This window comes from Pituophis catenifer, unplaced genomic scaffold (genome assembly GCF_029215685.1).
Source record: "Pituophis catenifer annectens isolate HBS135680 unplaced genomic scaffold, rPitCat1.0.hap2 SCAF_14, whole genome shotgun sequence".
In the NCBI taxonomy this organism is placed as follows: Eukaryota; Metazoa; Chordata; class Lepidosauria; order Squamata; family Colubridae; genus Pituophis; species Pituophis catenifer.
The window spans coordinates 16,145,465-16,169,595 of record NW_027256894.1 but is presented as its reverse complement, the minus strand read 5'-3'; the positions used below and the strand labels follow the sequence as shown (position 1 = coordinate 16,169,595).

At 41.2% G+C, this 24,131-nt stretch overlaps 1 protein-coding gene across 1 annotated transcript in view; it reads right to left on the bottom strand.

The window, feature by feature from the left end:
* The window catches only part of LOC139324057 (NAD(P) transhydrogenase, mitochondrial-like), a 48,765-nt gene extending 25,016 nt beyond the window's left edge, over positions 1-23,749 (bottom strand). Inside the window, exons 1-10 of the mRNA XM_070953696.1 lie at positions 23,651-23,749; positions 19,617-19,807; positions 13,311-13,540; positions 11,480-11,697; positions 6,301-6,388; positions 5,689-5,777; positions 5,052-5,239; positions 3,553-3,686; positions 1,854-2,045; positions 206-359 (exon numbers count right to left, since the gene is read on the bottom strand). Coding sequence (XP_070809797.1) covers positions 206-359; positions 1,854-2,045; positions 3,553-3,686; positions 5,052-5,239; positions 5,689-5,777; positions 6,301-6,388; positions 11,480-11,697; positions 13,311-13,540; positions 19,617-19,755 — 1,432 coding nt within the window. The 5' untranslated portion in view covers positions 19,756-19,807; positions 23,651-23,749. The remainder of the gene's footprint in view (positions 1-205; positions 360-1,853; positions 2,046-3,552; positions 3,687-5,051; positions 5,240-5,688; positions 5,778-6,300; positions 6,389-11,479; positions 11,698-13,310; positions 13,541-19,616; positions 19,808-23,650) is intronic.
* Between the last annotated feature and the right edge of the window lie 382 nt (positions 23,750-24,131).

The window sequence follows — 24,131 nt, the reverse complement described above, 5'->3', positions numbered from 1 at the left end:
TGTTGAATTTTGCATGGTCACTAAATGAACTGTTATAAATCGAGGACTACCTGTATTAGCAAATCTCTTAATGCATATCACAATGAACTTTGAAAGAGGAATTCATACTTTAGAGAGAGAAAGAGAGAGGGAGAGGGAGAGGGAGAGGGACAGGGAGAGAGAGAGAGAGAGAGAGAGAATGAATGAATTTAACATTTAGAAATACCTGTTGTATATACTCCAGCTGAGGTCATTGTTTTTCTAAAGGGTGAAACGGCTGCTTGTTTTTCTGCTTCTAGTTCTTGAACAGACTTCTGCTTAACTGGAGCAGCAGGTGGTAAAGTTTTAGGTAAAGGTGCTGGAAAAATCGTTCTCCCTTCCTGTAGCAGAGACATTAGGATGAGTCCTTAAAAATAACCTATGGAAAGTCACAAATCTTATTGCGAGGCTGTTAGAAGAACAATCTGGACAGATTGAGTCTAGATGGGTCAAAAGCTAAAATTTAGCCCAAAGCATCCCTTTGCTGACTCAGAGAACGTGGTTCTGATCTCTACCATCAGCTGAAGTTGTTTCAGGTCTTTACAATTAATCTTCTATATGTTGCTTGATTTCAACTGATCCACTTCAGTTGATTTGGAATTGGAGGGGAAAACCTTGGTAGTACAAGGGTTTAAGGCACCCTGTTATTAAGCTGCTTAAGACCAGCTGCCTGCAATTACTGCAGGGTTCGAATCTCGCCAAGGCTCAAAGTTGACTCAGCCTTCCATCCTTTCTAAGGTAGGTGAAATGAGGACCCAGTTGTGGGGGCAATAAGCTGACTTTGTATAAATATACAAAAGGATGAAGGCTATTGCTGAGCACATTGTAAGCCGCCCTGAGTCTTCGGAGAAGGGCGGCATATAAATCAAATTTAAAAAAAAACAAAAACAAAAAACAGTGTGTAGACCAGGGGTAAAATCCAGCAGGTTCTGGAGAACCTGTAGTGAAAATTTTGAGTAGTTTGGAGAACTGGTAAATACCGCCTCTGGCTGGTCTCAGAGTGGGGTGGGAATGGAGATTTTGCAATATCCTTCCCCCAGGAGTGGGGAGGGAATGGAGATTTTGCAGTATCCTTCCCCTGCCATGCCCACAAAGCCACGCCCACAGAACCGGTAGTAAAAAAATTTGAATTTCACCACTGGTGTAGACAATGTGTAAACTACTAATTTACAAAGGTTTGCAACTGGGCTAAAATGTAGGCTGAGTGCATATACAAGCTAGGTCCGTGATGGCGAACCTATGGCACGCGTGCCACAGGTGCCACGCAGCACTCTCTCGGTGGGCATGCGAGCCATCGCCTCAGTTCAGCTTTGCTGCGCATATGCGTGTGCCTCCCGCCAGTCAGCTGGTTGTTGGATCTCTGACGCTCATGCGTGGGGACGGGGCACGTCCCGGGGGGCATGTGTGCGTGTGGTGGGCCATGTGTGCATGCGCAGGGGATGCGTGCAGGGCAGGGGGTGCATGCGCATTGCATTTTGGGGGTTCAGGCACGTGTGCATACATTTGCTCGGTCCAGAAAAGGTTAGCCATCACTGAGTTAGGTCTATAATTATATAAATGTGTGTGTGATATTTAAAGCAAACTGAAAGAAGATGGAAACAAGATGGAAGATGGAAGAAGATTGGAAGAAGATCTGATGCTCTAGTGGAGGAAACCAAACTCCATGTTTCGATGTCAGTTGCAAAGCTAATTTCCAGACGAAAGTCAAGTAGAATCAACTGCAATTTCTCTTAAAAGATCCCGATTCTGTCTTCCATTACGATGTTTTGCATGCCTCTGTTAAACCGTTCATTAAGGAATTTTAGGAGAAGGGGGGAAAAATAATAATAACTCACCTTCATGACCATAGTCCCTCTTATGACATGATCAATCGTCCCATAATCAAAATCATCTTTTGGCTCAAAGTAAAAGTATTCCTTGCTGGGGGAAATAGCTTTTAATAGCTTAAAGATGTTGTTTGAGTAAAGGCTACTGGCCTGGGTAGCCATTCGGCTTGGCAAATCCGTATAACCAATGTGCACCACGCCCTGAGGGTTGGAAAAGCAATGAACAAAACCCTTAAAAACATCTTTTTCATGTATTGCCTTGATACGACTTTTAGGAGTTTTGACTTGATGTGTCCTTTATAACTGATGGTAAATCAGATCTCTGCTGACACTTTATTTTGCCAAGTTAAGGGCAAAATTACTTCTTACTTTTTACATGAACAGCTTGCTCTTACTCTCGAAGGAGGTGGGTGGGTGGGGGGAAGCTTTTTCTTTTTGACTTCGAGCCAATGGCAGAGCAAACCGGGAGGCCTTTGGGGGGGGGGAAGCCGTTCCATGGCCATATGGTGCTTATTTCAATAGTTAAGAAATCAAAACATGCTTTAAAAGTCTGAAAACACCTCTTGGACTTCTGATGCTCTTATCATAGTTACACACTGTGCTTCCCAGATTAACTGCACTCCAATTAAACTTTGAGAAATAAAAGGAGGGGGCTAGATAACCTGGTCGTGCTATTTGCTCAGTGGTGTGGGGAGAAGGAAGAAATAATATCCCTTTACAATTGTTTCAACAAATTAAACCTTGAGCAGAACAGAGGTTGGGATGGACGTTGGAGGTCTTGTAGTACAACCCCCTACTCAGGTAGGAAACCCTACACTATTTCAGACAAGTGGTTGTCCAATTCTTCTTAAAAATCTCCAGTGATGGGAGAACCCACAACTTCTGGAGGCAAGTCGTTCCACTGATTAATTGTTCTAATTGTCAGGAAATTTCTCCTTAGTTTTAGTTCGCTTCTCTCTCTGATTGGTTTCCATCCATTGCTTCTTCTCCTGCCTTCAGTTATAACCCTAAATTCTGAGGGAACTTTACCATTGCAAATGGTGCCCCTTAAAGGCACCGTAAATTCAGTTAACTGTACCTGTCACTCAGGGGTGGGCTTCACAAATTTTAGCAAGGGGTTCTCTGCCCGGTCGCTGGGTGGGTGTGGCCAGGGTGGGTGTGGCCTAGTTGGCCTCCTGCACCACGGGAGAGGGGGGCATTTTTGCCCTCCCTGGGCTCCGTAGGTTTTCCTTGAGTCTCCAGGAGGGCGAAAACAGCCTCCCCAGGCTCCAGAGGCCCCCCTGGAGGCCGGAAACAAGCTAGGTCACTGTAGTGCAGAAGAGTTTCATAATTTAGTTGCACTAATGCTCGTAAATACAAAGCTTCTGTAAAGGCCATAGGTTTCTAGGACAGCCGTAGTTCTTTGAACTATAGTTTGTTGAGTAAGCCAAAAATGTCTGATTTTAGGAATATCTTAAATCATAAAGCTGTGACAAGATAGTTTTTGTTGCCTGGGAGCTGCATAATTTCATTTCAAGGGATGTCCTTCCTGGGCTAGGATAACGCATAGTGGGTTCAGCCCATGTCTGATCTTTTTCAAAACCCAGACCTTAAGATGCTTAGTGTAGCTAAGAAGGTCTACGTGTGATGTTCTGCTGCTTTGGAGAAGAGCAAAATAATATCTCTGTCAAGGGGACAAAATATTTCAAACAGACTCTCCTGTGCAAACCTTATGCATGTGAAGTTCTCCAGGATGGGTGGTCTCTACATTGCCGCCAGCCTCTGCGGCAAGATCTACTATTACGGAACCATCTCTCATGGATTCCACCATAGGCTTGGTGATCAAGATTGGAGCTTTTTTCCCTGTTACAAATGGCAAGAACAGTAATGAAAGATGGGAACTCAATGTTTCTTAAAAAAAAAAAAAAAAGCTTGAGCAGATGCCAACAAAACCTCAGGATTATCTGGATTATACTTGCAAGGGTCAGTTTAAGATCAACAATTCCTACCTATTTCTATAATTCATTGAGATGGCAACTAGCAGTAGGACTACCACTGTCTGCTGAATCTCCAAAACTCTGCAGGGTGTATATCTCAAGATCAGGAAAATAAAACCCACACAATCGTTACATTTTCTATCTATTTGCAGAGCTCTCACAAAATAACAGATTTGGCTTGCTTGACACTCATGACAAGATAAGAAACCAAATGTTGGGCTTTTTTATTAGAAGCATAGACTGCTAAGATCTCTGTACAGGTAGTCCTCAATTTATAACCGCAATTGAGCCCAAAAGGGTTAAAGTGAAACCGTTGTTAAGTGAGTTTTGCCCCATTTTATGATCTTTCTTGCCACAGTTGTTAAGTGAATCACTGCAGCTGTTAAGCAAGTAACACGGTTAAGTGTTCTGCCCCAGCCACGGACCCCAAAGAACGCAGCACATACAAAGTCTGTACAAACCTTAGTTTACTAAAATAAAATCAGTATGTTTTTTCAAACAAAGGCTGTTAATTAAACTTTCTTAATAGCCTGCAAGAATCCAAAAAATAAATAATCTTAATCTTACTATGATTGGCAGAAAGCCCAGAAGCAATTTGCAAAGAACGATGATCAAGGCACAAAAGAGAGTGAACAAGTTGTTCCCTGCAAATTGCTTCAGTCGGCATTCCTCCTTAAATAGGCTAAGGGAGTGGCCAATTAGCCCCAAGCCTTACTCTCAAGGAGACCTCCTCCTGAGGAGCCACTCCTGCCTTTTGGCAGCTCTGCGTGCCCGTGCATCGAGAAGAGGCTCCTCCTCTTCATTCTCTTCACCTACGGGAGCTTCTGGAGGTTCTGAAGGCCCTGGCTGAATTGCCGCCTCTGGCACCACATCTTCTCCAGCCTCATTGTCCAATTCAAGTGCCAGCTGCACAGGCTGCTGGCACAGCACCACACCAGCCTCCTCGCTGTCCGAATCAGCCACCAGCCGCACAGGCCATGTACGGGCCACAACATTAAGTGAATCTGGCTTCCCCATTGACTTTGCTTGTCAGAAGGTCGCAAAAGGGGATCACATGACACTGCAACCATCATAAATACGAAACCGGTTGCTAGGCATCCGAATTTTAATCATGTGACAATGGGGAGAGCTTGTAAGAGTTGTTAACCATAGGAAAACGGTCACAAGTCATAAATTTTAGTGCGATTGTAAGTCAGGGAATATCTGTAATGGTGATAAAATTGTACGGTACCTGGAATGAGAGCTGTGCTAATAACAATGTCCACCTCTTTGCACTGTTTAGCAAAGAGGGCCATTTCTGCCTCTATGAACTCTTTGGACATTTCTTTCGCGTAACCTCCAACACCTTCTCCCGTTTCTGCAACGCTGACTTCTAAAGGTTCTGCGCCGAGGGATTTGAACTGCTCCAAAGCTGCAGGGCTGGAAGCAAGGAGAATTTCACAGTAATCACTAGCTTGGATACTTTTCAGAGCGAAGATCAAGCGCATATAACTGCTTTTCAGTCCAAGCATCACATTCTGACCTTTGAGTAACGTGCTAGCAGATGCTCTGTAAAATTCCTTGAATTTGCAATGGGTAGTTGGTTTTCAGCTAGCATTATTATTATTGCTACTTTTAGTTTATATCCCACTGTTCCTTCTCCCAGAGGACTGTCTGGAAGGCTCACAACATACAAATAAGAGTAAGCAAAACTAATGTGCATTAAAGTAGACACATATTTGAAAATTCATAATCAACGTTAGATTCAACCCTATTAAAGTCGGATGGTTCATTCTAGGCAACGAGTTAACGAGGGCAGAAAAATATACTTTTCGATGTCCTTTTAGGATTTGTATCCTAAAGGCTTAGGACTCATGGAGTTACTCTACCGGGTATCGAATCCTCTAACAATGGCTCCCATTGATTTCGCTGCTCCAGCCGCAGCCAAGCCAGCCACCCCTCCACCAATGATCAGCATCTAGGAAGGAAAACAAAAGAAGTCACAATTGGGCTTGTTAAAGTATTTATAACAGACCAGAATAAAACATTTCTATTAATCGATGCATCATATACAATGTGACTTTATAGGAAGGGAGGGAGGGATAGATAGATAGATAAGACAGATAGATTAGATAGATAGATAGATAGATAGATAGATAGATAGATAGATAGATAGATAGATAGATAGACAGATAGACAGACAGACAGATATAGACAGAAGATAGATAGACAGATAGACAGACAGACAGACATAGACAGAAGATAGACAAATAGACAATGAGAGAGAGAGAGAGAGAGAGAGACAGACAGACAGACAGACATAAGAGGGAAGGGAAGGGAAGGGAAGGGAAGGGAAGGGAAGGGAGGGGAAGGGAAGGGAAGGGAAGGGAAGCTATAAAAGCTGTCTTCTTTAGGAGATGAAATGGCTTTCTTCAAGATGTCTTTGAATTCTTTTCAAAAGGTAGTAATGGTGTTTCAGAAAACCATGTCATGAACCCTACCTTTGCAGGAGGTACTTTTCCTGCAGCTGTGATTTGCCCAGTAAAAAACCTTCCAAAGTGATTGGCTGCGAGAACAACAGCTTTGTACCTAGGAAAAAGAAAAAGGACGAAAGAGAAAAAAACATTGGAACTGCTAACAAAGCAGGCATTTGAAATAAATAACAACAGACTCAATTAACTAAGACCCTGTTTCCCCCAAAATAAGACCTCCCCTGATAATAAACCCAATCTGGCTTTTGAGCCGCATGGCAATAAGGCCAAGCACTTATTTCAGGGTTCAAAAAAAATATAAGACAGGGTCTTATTTTCAGGGAAACACGGTAGACAAAAAAAATATAGGACTGTTTAGACCAGCCATGGCAACCAAATATCTCCAACAAATAAATAATCTGTCAGTAAAACAAAAAAACAAAAATTGCCTTTATTTGTTAGCTGAGAAGGCATAGATTGATATCATCATCATCATCATCATCATCATCATCACCACCATGGCCTCACAGTTCATACCATTGCTTGTTACACCCCAATAAATGCCTAATCCAAGGAAATTTCTTATGTTGTAAGCCACCCAGAGTCGCCTCAAATTGCGAGATGAGCGGCATACAAATTTAATAAATTTATTTATTTATTATTTACTTATTTATTAAATGTATTTGCTGCCGACCTCGCAGTCATGCGACTCTGAGTGGCTTACAATAAAACAACACTATAAAAGATTAGGACAGTGAGATAATAAATACATGAAAATTAAGAAAGAAATAGCTAAGGTAGCAGAGGGTATGCAACAGAAGAGTGCAGGTGGGATCTTCTAATCCAGAAACCTGACCATAGTAAATGTTTTCTCCACTTCTCAAATTACATTATGTTCATTGGGGAGAATGTTTTTCTCCCAGTTTGTCATAGTAGATTTTTTTTTCCGGTAAAAGGATCTTTTTGTTTAGTTGTGGTGCTGATTCCTACATTCTTAGGCTGAGCATCCCGTTCCTTAATTTTTGTTTTCGGAACATTTGTTTGAGCCATTATTGCGTACCTGGCTCTATTTTGGTTAGTGGATCCTGATGTTCCAAGAGAAAAATGAAGTGGATTTATTTTGTGGCTTAAAAGGTCTGCACAGCATTTTGGAAAGATTCAAGACCAGCTTGTGTTAGATGGCCCCCTTCCTTCCTTCCTTCCTTCCTTCCTTCCTTCCTTCCTTCCTTCCTTCCTTCCTCCCTCCCTCCCTCCCTCCCTCCCTCCCTCCCTCCGAATGTTGGATGTTATGAATTAGTGAAAGATACTTGTTTTGGATTAGAAAACAAAATGATTACATCTCGTTTTGTTTTTAAGCAGTAAGCAAACTTTTTGATTGGAAGCAAAGAAGGGAAGGTATGTTTGAAAGCACACAAAGAAAATGTACAACCCAAGATACCCAGGTATCATGAATCCAACATAAACAATCTCCAGAAAATCAGTATAATGTATTCTTCTTCGTCACATGCAGGACTAAGGGGATCAATGATTTAAGAAAGGAATTGCTCCTTTTGTATACAGATAGTCCTCATACTTATGACCAGAATTTCCATTGCTAAGCAAGATGAATTGCGCCCAATTTTACAATCTTTTTTGCCACGAGTATTAAGTGAGTGACTGCAGTTGTTAAGTGAATCACATAGTCAATAAGCAAATCCATCTTGCCCCATTGACTATTCAAGGATATCGGAGATTGATATGATATGATATATATGATATTGTATATAATATATATGATATATGTAAATATGATATGAGTCATGGTGGCGCAGTGGTTAGAATGCAGTCTAACTGCCAGCAGTTTGATCCTGACCGGCTCAAGGTTGACTCAGCCTTCCATCCTTCCGAGGTGGGTAAAATGAGGACCCAGATTGTTGGGGGGCAAGAGGCTGACTCTGTAAACCACTTAGAGAGGGCTGGAAAGCACTGTGAAGCGGTATATAAGTCTAGGTGCTGTTACTATCTGTCAACAGTGTACTCAGAACATTCTCTTAAACTTGTATGCTACTATAACATTGGCTTTAAAGGAGGAGACTGAAGAAGATACAACAGATAATCAGGCAGTTTGGGATATGGATTTAAAAATAGCAGGCTAAAAGAATGATATGGGCAAAGATGTTACACAGGACATAGAAATCAACCTGGCTGATGTTTTAATAGCTAAAGGGGACAAATAAATATAGATAAGTTATAGGAGGAAGGGATTTTTTAAAAAGAAAATGGTAAGTTACTGTATAAGGGAAATGAATATGAAATTAATTTGTTTAAGGTTAAAGTATAAATGTTATTTCTGATAACTTTTAATAAACTTTTGCTGAATAATGGGGTTGAATAATGGGGCTTGATTATTTGTTGATGAGATGAGATATGGGGTGAAGAGATCTTTGGCTGAAATGTTAGGGAAAGTGGTAAATTACTAAAATTGTTTCTACCTGTCTTGATGAAGGGGGACATAATTTCTTTACATATATTTTTTTTCTTTACTTTTTTTACCAATTCATTCCCCTTTTCTTCTTTTTTGCACTTTTTAAAAAAATATTTTTTCTCAGACTGTATTATGTTTTTACCTTTGTATTTTTAAGCTTTAACCAAATAATTTTTTTTTAATGTCTGTAAGATCTCTATTTAAATGTCAGCAGACCCAGTAAGGTTGACTGCCTCGAGTTGACTGAAAAAGACTTAATTAAGCAAGCTATAGATAAGTGTCTCTCAACTTCCACCACTTTAAAATGAGTGGAATTCAACTCCCAGAATTCCCCAGCCAGCATATTGATGATGTACGGCTATAGATCAATTTGGCATGTGAATGAGTCCAATGATGCCCATCCTGTTTTTTTCAGATGTATTATTATTACACCTCTCAGCAATTCCGGGCAGCATCCATCTGGAGAAGGCTGGCCTAAGGACTCTATTTGAGACTTGTTGCTTCAAACAGGATCTAATTAGCGCAGTGTTATTTTTACAAAACCTTTCATTTGTCTTGTCTACAAGCTGAGTTTTGCCTGCATGAAAAGACCATAATGGAAAAGAAAGCCAGGTTGGTATGTGAAGTTCATGCCAAACCTAAAAACACATTTCATGGCAGAAACCGGAGAGCAATCTCATTAGCTCATTGCAGCCACCGAGTCTTATGGTTTTCTAAAACTGATTTATAGTGGCAAAAAGTGTAAGTGTACTAGAGCCCACACATAATACATCTGTTCATCTTTAAGGTCACAAGACGTTCTATTGTTTTGATCTACTGTGGAATCTAGTTCACATTACTCAACCCAGCTATAGTTGGTGGGTTTGTAAGAGATGTCTGGAATTCTCGTTTGATTTGCTTTAGTAACCGTAACTTGAATGTGAATCACAGAAGGAAAGACATTTCAAAAGGCAGTAAAACCCCCGATCTTTTTTTGGCATGACCAAAAGCAGACGTCAGAGATGTTAGAATCAGCCACCCATCTCTCAGCAAGTTTGGGTTGATACCAAACAAGATGAGATACAGTTCTAGCAAAAGACCACGAAGCCTCTTCCAAAACAGATGTGATAGAACTAGGCTGGAAACTAATACATCCAGATGATTTAATTACCCAGTTGTTTTGAATCTGCTCTGGATTTAAAAATAATGAAGTCAAATTGTGTAATGTTTGTTTTATTAAGGTGGTATTTAAGAACTGTGTGGTTACTGTTAGCATAACTTACTCCAACCGAGTGTCTTCCAGAAATGCTGGAATTTCTGGAAGCTGTTGTCCAAGTCTATCTGGAGAGAACCTATGTGAATCTAGTCTTTCTTGGATGAAATGAAATACTAATCAAAGATTGGCAGTGGTATATGGCAGGCACCAGAACCCCAACACAAGTACTCGCTCTCACAATAATGTTTTAAAATTTGGAGATCTCCTGATCTGATCCTGAGATTTTGGTGTCCTCATAAATGTTCCCATGAGATTTCAATGAACACAGGAGACAGATGTATATAGGTGCTCCAGGGCAGAAAACAATGCTAACTCCACAATGGATGGCCCAAGAGACACATCTAGTTGGGAGAACTTGGGCTCCAGCAGTGGTGGGTTGCCCCCGGTTCGCACCGGTTCTATAGAACTGGTAGTAAAACCGGTGGGACGCTCCATCCACCGACCCCTCTTGCGCAGAAGAGCGTGCACGCAGCCCCGTTGCGAACCGGTAGTAAAGGTAAGTAGAACCCACCCCTGGGCTCCAGCCAAAAGAGAATTGGCCTCAGAGAAGCTACTGTAAGCAACCAAAGAATAAGAAGAGCTCTGTGGTTCCCAGGAAACATTTGGATGGAGTATGGTCTTCTGGTTCTCCAGTGTTATTCTTTCTAATCCATCTTAAACTTTTCTCTCTCTCTCTCTCTCTCTCTCTCTCTCTCTCTCTCTCTCTCTCTCTCTCTCTCTCTCTCTCTCTCTCTTAAGTAAGAACAAAATATAAGAAATAAGACTGTTGAGAATTTCCCATGTTTAGGATGTTTCCAACACGGCACTTGCCTGAGTTTCCACTACTGGGTTTATATATATTTTTATAACCCCCCTTGAGATTTCCCACATTTGAGATACCAGAAATTAATTCTCCTTAGATCAGAGAAGATGAAATTGTAAATATGAGGTTTGGGAGAAATGCAGCATCTTATAATTGAACAAGGATGACAAGAAGAAGAACTCCGTTCCTAAGGAGCTCATGCGAGAGAAGGGAATAAAGAAGAAGTCAAGAGAACATCTGGGACTTCACAGTTGAAGTCCCAAACCTATCGACATCTATTTTTGATGCATGTAGAAAAAGATGGGACTTCTATCACACAGTCACAGCTGCCCTCATTTTTATACGATCCCATTCCTCATGTCCCTACTTCAGAGGTGAGTTTCAGCAGGTTCTGACCAGTTCTGGAGAACCGGTAGTGGAAATTTTGAGTAGTTTGGAGAACCGGTAGTAAAAATTCTGACTGGCCCCGCCCCCATCTATTCTCTGCCTCCCAAGTCCCAGCTGATTGGGAGGAAATGGGGATTTTGCAGTAACCTTCCCCTGGAGTGGGGAGGGAATAGAAGTTTTACAGTATCCTTCCCCTGCCACGGCCACCAAGCAACGCCCACCAAGCCATGCCACACTCACCAAGCCACGCCCACAGAACCAGGAGTAAAAAAAATTTGAATCCCACCACTGGTGGACTCACCCTGCAATGTTGGCCATTGAACTTAAGGCGTCATACCCTTGAGCGATTGTGACCCGAGGAACTTGGTCCATGGCTAAGACGGTGGCTTTGCGCTGAGCAAGCTTCTCTAAGAGATCTGGATTTTGTGCTGGATAGATAAAGCTGACCAGAACCGCTTTCTCCTTGAGTAAGGTGGACTCATGGATTCCCAACTGTTCATTAAAAATTGGAGCTCTGACCTTTGAGAGAATAAATCCCACATTTCACTGCTTTGTTAAAAGAAAGAAAATTCCATGCGCATGCAAACCATGTGCCAAAGGGAGGACTAGGCTACAGTTTTTCTTTCTTGTGACCACTTCATACACATAATGTGGCCCTATTATAGATCACAAACCATGACATATAGTCTAAACTACTGTTCAAAACCCAACTGATTATGATTTATTGAACCAGGAATCCAATCCCTGTTTACTTTACACTTTGCAGCCACTAAAATCATAATTATTGGGTCAGCAATTAGTAGAAATTTCGTTTCCGCTTTGGATTTTTGTGATCAATTTTTCACACCACTGAGATTTACACCTCTTTGCTAGCCCATATTTCAACATTTGTTCCATATTTTCACTCTTATTTATTTATTTATTTATTTATTGGTTTGATTTATATGCCGCCCTTTCTCCGGAGACTTAATGCCTTACAATGCATTAAGCAATAGCCTTCATACTTTTGTATATACCTGCTTAGTAGGGCTTTCGGGCCCCCCTAAGCGGTGTTCTTTTTTATACAAAGTCAGCTTATTGCCCCCATAATCCGGGTCCTCATTTTACCTATCTCGAACAGATGGAAGGCTGAGTCAACCTTGAGCCTGGTGAGATTTGAACTTGCAGTAATTGCAGGCAGCTGGTGTTACTTAACAGCACTTTAGTCTGCTGCGCCACCAAGGCTCTTGCTATTTATTGCTGATAAATGCCAGCCAAATATTTGAATATTATTTTGAACCCAGCTATTACACTCAGCTGTGCTATGCTTAATCGTGGTTTCTTGGAATATACGATTGGCTGAGTTTCTACATTGCGTTAAGCCATATACCACTATTCACAAAATTGTCACAGCTGGATAAGGCTAAAATATTAATTCCAAACTGCATGATGGCTTGGAGAAATAAAGGAATAATCCTAACTCAAGGGTGGGAATGTTGTGAACTCTTCTTTCCTGTAATCTGGTGTTTATTTGATTTTTATCTCATCTTTATTTATTGTTTATAAATAGCTCACGGCAGCGGACATAGAGTACCTAACACTTTCTTCCTCCTATTTTCCCCACAACAACCCTGTGAGGTGGGTTGGCCTGAGAGAGAGTGATTGATCCCAGGTTACCTCCAGCCAACTTTCATGACTGAGGCGGGAGTAGAACTCGCATTTTCCTCTGATTGGCCGAAACCACCCAGCCAGCTTTCATGACTAAGGCGGGACTAGAACTCACAGTTTCCTCTGATTGGCCGAAACCTCCCAGCCAGCTTTCATGACTAAGGCGGGACTAGAAGTCACAGTTTCCTCTGATTGGCTGAAACCATCCAGCGAGCTTTCATGCCTAAGGCAGTGCTAGAACTCACCATCTCCTGGTTTCTAGGCCAGTACCTTAACCACTACACTAAACTCTCTCTCTCTCTCTCTCTCATCCTTTTCAACTTTATTCATGTAAATAGAGTATGCAACTTGCCCAGAGTCAGTTTTGAATGGAGAAGTTCAAAAGTCCTGTCCATTCATCCATCCATCCATCCATCCATCCATCCATCAGTCCAGCAGTTAAATAATCTTGCCTACCAGACCTGGCAGTTTTATTTCATTCTTGCCTTTAGAACGATATCGGATCCAAACACCGTTTTCATATCCCCGATTTTGGCTCCTGCCTCTTTGTACTGATCATCTGAGAACTTGGCTTCTTCACCTGCTCCATGCTCCACTTGCACATGGAAGCCCTGCTTCACCAAAGCTTGGACACCAGCAGGAGAAAGGGCTACTCTTTTTTCATTTTTATAGACTTCTTTAGGAATGCCAACCACGAGTTCTTGGTAGCGGATTCCTGTATGAAACAGACGCACCAACAAAAAGATGGATAGGCGGGAAGGAAGGAAGCCAAAGTAGACATTATCTCAATAAACTTCAGTACTTCCTGAGAATGTTAGAGTCGTCAGGCAGATGCACAGAAAATAAATCAAAATAATAAACCAAAAGTATCTGGAAAGTTTCAGTTGAGGAAAAGGTGGTTACAAATGTATTTACTTATTTATGTATTTCATTAATGCATGTAAAATTATTAGAACCGCCGAAATTTTCCAGCATAAATTTTGAGCAATAAAACCTCATAATACATAATAAGTATTTTCTTTTTAAAAAAAGTGAAAGTAGAATCAGAGCAAAATCCCAATCAGGAATATAAATACCAGGGGTGAAATCCAGCAGGTTCTAACAGGTTCTGGAGAACCGGTAGTGGAAATTTTGAGTAGTTTGGAGAACTGGCAAATACCACCTCTGCCTGGCCCCAGAGTGGTGTGGGAATGGAGATTTTGCAGTATCCTTCCCCTGGAGTGGGGTGGGGATGGAGATTTTACAATATCCTTCCCGTGCCACGCCCACCAAGCCACGCGCTCAGAACTGGTAAGGAAAAATTTTGGATTTCCCCCTTAATAAATACCACTCTACAATTTCTGTAGGTATAAACACTAAAAAAAATGCCTGACTTTTTTTTCCCTTTCCTAAAACAAGGAAGCACTACTGAGCTTTCCCAGGGAGGGGAATATTTTAAAGTTGGAGGAAACCACAGTCAAACCATCTTTCTTAGCTTGTTCAAAAGATATCCCTAAAGTGACATTATCAGTGATCAAGCAGATAACACAGGAGAGAACAAGTTAAAAAGAATCTGAGAAACAATTCCAAGAAGGGTTTAAAAGTTAAAATAGCATTTGAATTGAACTTTAAATCAAGAAACTTAACATTTTATTGAAGAACAGGTTCCATTATATTCTTTGGAGAAAATCTGCAAAATGGAATAATGTCTCCCTTTCTTTCTATGACTGCTTCATATATTATGCAAACATTGCTTATAGAATAGAATAGAATAACAGAGTGGGAGGAAGGGACCTTGGAGGTCTTCTTATCCAACCCCCTGCCCAGGCAGGAAACCCTCCACCACTTCAGACAAATGGTTATCCAACATCTTCTTAAAAACTTCCAGTTGGAGCATTCACAACTTCTGGAGGCAAGTTGTTCCACTGATTAATTGTTCTAACTGTCAGGAAATTTCTCCTTAGTTCTAAGTTGCTTCTCTCCTTGATTAGTTTCCACCCGTTGCTTCTTGTCCTGCCCTCAGGTGCTTTGGAGAATAGCTTGACTCCCCTTTTTTTTTTTTTTTGATTTGATTTATATGCCGCCCTTCTCCGGAGACTCAGGGCGGCTTACAATGCGTTAAGCAATAGCCTTCATACTTTTGTATATTTTATACAAAGTCAGCTTATTGCCCCCACAAACTGGGTCCTCATTTCACCTACCTTAGAAAGGATGGAAGGCTGAGTCAACCTTGAGCCTTGGAGAGATTCGAACCAGCAGTAAATTGCAGGCAGCTGTGTTAATAACAGGGTGCTTTAAACCACTGTAGTACCAAGGCTCTTCTTTGTGGCAGCCCCTGAGATATTGGAACACTGCTATCATGTGTGTTGTATGAGTTTAATCTATATCTTTTATTCCCATGCTAGAGAGGATTTTCAGATGCAGAAAAAACCGGAAAATGTAAAGCAAAAGGGATCGTGATCATAACATCCTTAAATGTTTTGGAGAATGAGAATCTGGATTTGAGTGTACTCTTTGAGGTCCTTTGCTTCTGCTAGCCTCCACATCAGGTATGATCAAGAGATGGCCCTCCAGAGGCTGCTGGGTTTCAGCTCCTAGCAACCACAGAAAAACTCACTTGTAGCTTTGATTTGGCTGCAATGCACTTGTCAAAGTAAGTTTCCTTCCCTCACACCACACAGCTCTACTGAACCCCCCTCACAGTACAACAGGCAAGGTGGCATAGAAGTGTGTGTGTGGAGGCAGGGTTTGTTAGTGGCAGAAGATGGAATGTTCCACTGTCAAAGTGCATTTCCATAGCCACCTCACACGGTCGCACAAAAGACACAGGCAGATGCCAAAATAATAACAAATTAAAGTTTGGTTAGCAAAATGCTTGACTAGGATCCGGCTTATACAAGCTTTCGAGCTGTTTACATCTTTAAAAAAGATGCAGCGTCAGCCCCAAGCAGTGATGGGACAACCTCAGATCTACTGGCTTTTGGGACAGGAAAAGGAAAACAAAAAAACAAGACAGCGATGTAGAAATGAGGTGGACTTTTTTCCTTTTTCGTTTCCCTTCTCGCTCCTGGTTTGAATTAACTGCAACTATTTGTAACAAGAGGAAAATATAGTCATTATGCAGATATAAAGCCACGCCTTCAGAAAAACTGATTATGTAAGAACAGGGTTGCATATTACTTTTTAAGATGATTCACCCATCCTATTAAGTCATGGTCACCTGAAAAAAACCATAGTTGGAAGGTTTCATGCAATACCTTAAGCCATTATATGATTTTGGCTTACTATGTTGAGGAATTCAGCCAGTTCAGAACTTCAGTCAACCTGGATCATATTTTGTGAGGTCCTTGTTTTCTTGCAGATGTTTCATTACCCAACTAGGTAATATCATCTAGTATAGACCTCTCGTGGACTATGAAAGCTAACATGCTTGTGAAGAAGGCACAGAAGAGGCTGTACTTCCTGAGAATGCTCAGGAAGATAAATCTATCTCAGCATCTACTTCTGTCCTATTATCGCAGCACCATTGAGAGTGTCCTGACATACGGCATTCTTGCATGGTATGGGAGCAGCTCTGCAGCGGACAAAAAAGCTCTACAGAGAATCATTAAAACTGCCCAGAATATCATCGGGCTCCAGTTATCAACCCTGGACGACATCTTCGAATCTCGCTGTTTGAAGAAGTTGAAGAACATTCTCAGAGACTCTTCCCATCCTGCTCACAATCTTTTTGGACTGTTGCCTTCTGGCAGAAGATACAGAACAATTAAAACTCAGACCACACCTTTTCTGAATAGTTTTTATCCCAGAGCTATAATTGCACTCAACAATGAACTAAAGGGCCACCATCAGTGAGCTGTTGGACAGTATTACTTGGTCTATTGTATGGATTTTTGGGTGGTTTAGGGGTGGGGAACACTCCCACAAACACTGACAGGACAAACCACTAATATATAAAAAGACAGCAAGCCCTACTCACTTCTAACACTGATGATGTTACCTAGCTGGGTTAAAAAAAGGTCTGCGACAACCAAGTTCAGAGAGCACCAAGGACCCCACAGTTCAACCCTGAGCTAACACCAAGAAAATGCCGAGATTCATTGTCCTTCGCTGTGTTTACCTTGGGATGTGATGGATAGATGAGAAGCCAGAGATGCTGAATGCTGCCTAAGACAGAACTTTCATACATAATTTGATCTCTTGATCCCTATGCAAATGCAACAACAACATCATAAGAAACACCCTGATGAGAATTTCACCATGAATACTGTATCCTTTGAAAAGAATTTCCAATGTATTTTCCATCAAATTGAAGCTGACATTTGCTGCATGTGATTAATGCTTTGCTTAATCAAGAAGAGACTGGGCAGCCATTGGTATGTAGAGTCTCCTGCTCGAGCAGGGGGTTGAACTAGAAGACCTCCAAGGTCCCTTCAAACTTTATTCTGTGTTCTAATTTATTTAGTGAGATCATTAAGAAAGAAGGCAATAGCCAGGAGATTAGTAGAACTTAATTTGGATTTCTGCATTTAACAGCTGTTGGACTGACTGGCTTTAAGACTTCTTTCCATTGCTAGGATTCTATAAATTCAGCTATGGCAGATTTAATTTACGAAATGTCATTTTTCTTGTCTTTCTCTGCACCTTTCTGCAGAGTACTGTATCTAATTACTATAAGTTATAACTTCCCCCCTTTTCTGTTACAATTACAAAGTCACGGTGACATTTGCAATAATCTCCTTTGCATGTTGAAAATGAGTCAGTTTATACATTGCCCTGTCCAATATTTCTCAGTTGCATATCCACCAGAGCCTGTTTCCAAACTATGCTTTTTAGCAATTAAACTCTGTTTTAAATTGACTTTTGCTTTGCTTATTTTATCTCATTGGGCAATCATTTTCTGGAACTGGCTAAAATAAATCTAAACTACTGTTCTTGCAAGAGTAAACAATATTTAATATGCCATTGTTGCTTTATGGCTAGTCTTACACAATGGCAACAAGTAAAATGGGAAGGTTTGAAAGGGAATTAAAATCCAAGGCTAAGGTTCAACCTACAAGGGAAACTCAGATGCATTCTTTTTGGTAAAGGTTTTTATATATATATATAAATAGAGGCTAACTTTTATAATAGCAATCAAATGGAGGTAAAATGGTTGGGGACTAGCTACCTAATTCTTTCATATCCTCCTATCTGTCTATTCAATTTTTCTTTCCCTAAACTTCATTCTTCCCCTGAAGAATGGCTTGTTCTGTCTCTGAAGCCTGCAAATATTTTGCATCCTAACACAGGAATTCCCTTCTTACGTGTGGATTACTGTGTGTGAATTGGGCAGCTATATAAATTTGTTTCATAAATACATTTCTAATTTGAGGGCTTTGCCACACCAGCGATTGGCATCCTGAAGTCCCAGAGCTATAGGTGTCCGTCTAGATCTCCATGCCTAAAGCTTTAGTGAAATTGCTGAACAGTTTGAGATCTGCTCTTAGCACACTTCAGGGGTGGGCTTCAAAAATTTTAGCAAGGGGTTCTCTGCCTGGTTGCTGGCTGGGTGTGGCCATGGTGGGCATGGCCTAGTTGGCCTCCTGCACCATGGCAGGGGGGGTGTTTTTGCCCTCCTTGGGCTCCGGAGGCTTTCCTTGAGCCTCTGGGAGGGTGAGAATGGTCTCCCCAGGCTCTGGAGACCCTCTTCCCAAACTTCCGATAGGCCCATTTTTCACCCTCCCCGAGCCTTTGTGTGTGCCCTGCACTGATCTGCATCCAAAACAGGCCACATGGGGACTCCTGGGAGGGGCAGAGGTGGGTGGGGCCAGCCAGGAGTGGGATTTGGGGGTTCTCCGAACTGCACAGAATCTTAGCTAGAGGTTCTCCCGAACACCCCCAGCAGCCTACCCCTGGCAGACTTTGACTAAACTGGCTTCAGGGTTCAATCAAAAATGGTTGCAAATTGTTTTCTCAGCTGAATTACATTTGGCTAAAGCAATGCCATCCATGGACAGAGAGCCTGAGGAAGCCAAAGCTTGTTTTTACTGATTATGAATGACTTCAATTAACTTTCTTCTCAAGCGGGTTCAGTACTTCTCACTTAGACTGGCCATTTTTGGTCTCATTAGCATAAAAGTGAAGGATCCAAATTATCCTCAGCTGAATTTTCATATTTTGATTATCCTTATTATTAGGATGTCAGGCCTGGAAGCCATCTTTTGCATTGGGCCTTCAGGCCTGCCACATTTACGGCTGTGGGAAACTGGGAGGGGTGATTGTTTGGAGCAGGGGTGAAATATATAGTCATAATAACATTCCTTTCTCAGAGAGTCAAGGACATCTTGCCCTGCACCTGGAGAGGTGTGGCTGGAAGGCATCTCCAGTTGGGACGGTGCTTTGATTGGACCATGTGATGGACATGTGGGTGCTGGGCAGGAACTTGGGCTTTCCTTTGGGTGGGGAAAATTTGGAAACTTTCAGATTCGGGTTTTCCCAGATGTGCCAATGTGACATCTCTAATAAAATGGAACTTTGAGGAACCTTCAAGCCTCGGAGTCTTCTTTCATTGGGGGTGTTACTTGGAACCCTGGCATTAACCCGAATCTCCTTTAAAATCCAACCAGCTCCCTTGATTTCAGGGTGCTGTCCGGGGTCCTGAGCCCCAAACGTCGACCCGAAACCGGGGGGGGGGGCATGAAGGCTCAGAGAAGATGGAGGACATAGGAATGATTTACTAATTTTGTGACATTTTTATCAACAGTGGGTCTCGTTGCTTTTCATTAACTGACCTCAACAAGTATTTTTCCTCACTCAATCATTCATTTTACCTTTTGCTTTCTGGTCACTCCACAAAGCATGGAACGTTTTAAAAGAGCGCGGTCCAGTTGGGGGCTGAAATGTCCGGACATGGAGAGAGAGGAAGAAGGACAACAAACCGTTGCTTCGATTTCGGACCAATGTAGCCATCTTCCCAGGTCCAGCAAGAAAATAGTCTGATCTTGACGTTGGTCCAGATGTTCTGTAAGCAGAAAAATTTTACTAGGATAAACATCAGAGAGAGCAAGCTGGGTACCACCAGGACCCTATCACCAAACTTTCAACATTTACAGGTAGTCCTCGACTTACAACCTTTCATTTAGTGACAGTTCGAAGTTACAATGGCACTGAAAAAAGTGACTCGTGATCATTTTTCACACATACAACCATCGCAGCTTCTCTGTGGTCATGTGATCAAAATTCAGATGCTTGGCCATTGGTTCATATTCATGACGGTTGTGGGTCACGTTATCACTTTTTGTGACCTTCTGACAAGCAAAGTCAATGGGGAAGCCAGATTCACTTAGCAACTATGTTACTAATTTAACACCTGCAATGATTCACTTGATAACTGTGGCCAGAAAGGTCATAAAATGGGGCAAAATTCATTTAACAAATGTCTCACACAACAACAAAAAAATTGGATTCAATTGTGATTGAGGACTTTCTGTATTCTAACATAAGGTGTTTAAGCTGTATTACCTTTAACACAAATACACTGATTTGCCCCTTGGTTGATATCACCATGTCATTGACATGCTCCCTGCAAACTAAAAATACAGTTTTCAAGTTACCCTCCCCATCACAAAAAACCTTCCTTACCTCTAGGCTAATCCATCATGGGGAAGAAGCAGTTGTGCTTTGTAAACTATGATTTATGGCTAAACATGTTGGCTAAATCCAGACATGTGTAGACCTTCCAAGAATGTCTTTCAAATTTGCTTTGAAAAGATCTTCAGAAATATCCTTGATCGAATTTTCCAAAAAAGCGGCTAATACAGGCAAGAAGCTGATAAATTTTATGCCTTCTGTTAATCTTAAGCACAATAAAAAAACACATACATACATACATATATATACTCATATAAAATTTCAAGCAAATTAACAAATTGAAATATGCAGTTTATGGTTAAATGGCCCTGGGAGTTTCAATTTCAAAAGTTCAGCGTAGTTATTTAATTTTCATCAGCTTATCAAAATATGGAAAGTCTGACCGCATAAAACTATAGTATCTAAAAGGATTTAGTATCCCTAACTGTTACACTTCTGTCTCTCACATCCCACACTCTGGGATAAATGTCTATGCTCTCAAACTGATCCATAAATAAAATGAAGCGATGAATCACAGACTTTCCATGAACAGATATGATCCTGGATAGAAGTTCAGACAGAGCTGGCAAAAGATCCTGCTTGAAAAAATATATTTCATGTGGCAATACGCTTATGCACACCCTACTCCCCCTCTACAGTATATTGCCACGCATCCATCAAATACACATCGCTGTGTCTACAAAAGTCCTTTTCAGCTTGTAAGGAAGCAAGAATTTCCATACTGCTACTCAATGACTCTTAGCTCTGTCAAGAAGGAAGACAAATGCCTTGAATCTAGAAGCAGGTGTAATTTGGAGATGTCATCCAACTTTGAAGAATACTCAAGCTGGGCAAGATGCCACATCAAACAAACCAGCCATCATGTTAGCCTACATAAATTTTTAGAGGAATTCATCTCATTTCTGGTCAAATCAGAAATAAATTGTTGTAATGGTGAAGCAACGTGCCTCGTCGCTTATCTGAAAGCCAAATTTGATTTATAAATGGCCAGGACTCATTCATTGATCCAGTTCCTGGTCTCTGACTTTCAAGACGGAACAAGGACTGGGACTCAGGAAGAATGGGGACATAAGAGCTATTTTGGCACAGTGGTTAGAATGCAGTATTGCAGGCTAACCCTGCATTCTCTCTGCCAGTAGTTCGATCCTGACCGGCTTAAGGTTGAGTCACTGTGCCATTTTTCCAAGGTCAGTAAAAGGAGGACCCAGATTTTGGGGAGCAATATACTGACTCTATAAACTGCTTAGAGAGGGCTGTGAAGCACTGTGAAGCGGTATATAAGTGTAAGTGTTATTGCTATTATTACAGGTAGTCCCTGACTAACAACTATTCATTTAGCCACCATTTGAAGGTCCAATGGCATTGAAAAAAGTGATTTATAAGCGATCCTTACACTTATGACCATTGCAGTACCTCCACGGTCACGTGATTAAAATTCAGGTGCTTGGTAACTAGCATGGTATTTACAACAGTTGCTGCTTCCCAGGGTCATGTGATCATAATTTGGGACTTTCCCAGCTGGCTTCCAACAAGCAAAGTCAATGGGGGAAGTCAGATTTGTTTAATGACATCATTCCACTTAACAACTGCAGTATTCACTTAACAAGCATGGCGAAAGGGTCGTAAAATCAGGCATGAATCACAATTGCCTCACTTAGCAATGGAAATTGTGGTCCTAGTTGTGGTCTTAAGTCAAGGACTCCCTGTGTTGCTGATCCCCCAACATCAGTGGTTGACTTTGTCTGCTCAATGGTAGGGTTGGACCAAATGTAGTATCTGTAGATGCAGAGTGAATTTAGGCCATCTGATCTAAGGCCTCTCAATGGATTGCTGGCCATGAGTTATTTAATTATTAAGTGTTTTCTGAGATCCCGTACATTGTTGAAAGTTGCAGTTTCCATTTAGAGGTTCTCAAATGCATTGGGACTTTGAAAATTCTTATAAATCCCTTTATTTCAATCTTCATGTGAATGTCCTAATTTTAACAGAAAGTTTATATCTGCTCCTGCTGGTATATTGTTGCTTCATTGGTTTGATGATTTGTTAAATAGTACTGAATACTGTTTTATGATTTGACTACTTATTTGTAGTCTAAAGTATGTTGCAATTGACGTTGTTTTTATTTAAAAAAATAAAAAAATAGAAACCATAAGTCCATTATTCTGTGTATTCTGAGTCCAGATAGTTTATAAACAAGTGCCTGAAGAATCAGGCAGTGTTACAAACTTTGGCAAAAATTATTTTGCATTTCGCAGAGACTTAAAAGAGAAACAGCAATGTGAAATTGACACACATGCCTTTTAAGTCCCTGAAAAATACAAAATAACACTTCCAAAAAGTCTACAAACAATTGGTTGAATCTTGCAGCCTGAATAAATTAGGTGAATTAAGATCCTTTGTGGTTTAATGAAACGTAAGACTTGTTGCTCTGACTTGGTCCCTTCTAGAATCGTATTAAAGCTTAACTTTATGCTGGCCAGGAATTACGAGAGTAGAAATCAGGGCTCATCTAGAAAAAAAAAACTACTTGTGAGAAAAATTGAGTCTCAGACTGTGGCCTCGGTTTGCTTCGGCCAGTAATGGAGAAGGGCAAAGAACCAAAAAGAGTATTTATTTTTTATTTGTACATTTACACAGAATCTGTCCTCTAGAAACACTACTTTGCCCCCTTCTGCATTTTGAAACATAAGAAAACATTCATGACAACAAATTCAAGCAAGCTTTTGCAGAAGATTAGCAACTTGGCTTAGTTTTTAAAATAAAGATAAAACCCTCAAGAGATTGCTGAATTCTGAACTTCCCTGTGTCATGTTTGAATGGATTAATGCAGAATGTCCACCTGAAATCATCTGGACTATGAGATAATCCAATTTTGGAACATGCCAGGCCAAACAGGGTATTTTCAGTGGGGGTGGACCCCGGCTAAGTACTCCTAATAGATCTCAAACTCCAATTAAACTCAGTTGAATCTCATTTCTTTTGTGGACAGAATAATCTGCCTTTCCCTGTTTCCCTGTGATGAGTGTTTTAAGGGCACCCTTAGTTCTCTACAAGGAAGAGTCGTTCTGAATATTACGGCCTTCATTTTCCACAGTTGTCTGCTAGAACACTGCGAAAACAAAGAACTCCTGGGAAACAGCCGAAGAAGGAACACTCTGCTCTACATTTATGGCAAAGAACAGCAGTGCTAGAGAACAATTAAGCAAAGACTAACCTGCGGATCGGTGTCCTTAGGAGATTTCTCTGTCCTCCATAGAGAACACAAGGACAGCCTTGGGGGGCTTCTGGCTGTTAAGTGACCTTCGTATTTGCAGCTTGCTGGCAGAGGGGGAGAGGGCAGTTTGGGTGGTTTATAAATAGGTGCCATGTGATCCCAAAGGCACTCGGCACAGCCAGCATGGAGTCTTTCAAAATAATACAGAGCAGGACATCCTAGGAAGCTGTGCACAAGCCTGACAATTCCTAGTTTTCTTGTGGCGATTTTGGAAAGGGAAACCTGAGCCAGGTTAACAGACAGAATAACAGAATAACAAAGTTGGAATGGACCTTGGAGGTCTTCTAGTCCAACCCCCTGTCCAAGCAGGAAACCCTATATACCCTTTCACACAAATGGTTGTCCGATCTCTTCTTAATTTGCCTTACATTACATTACACGTTAGGACTTAAGGTCTCATGTCTCCATCCCAAAGGTGCTT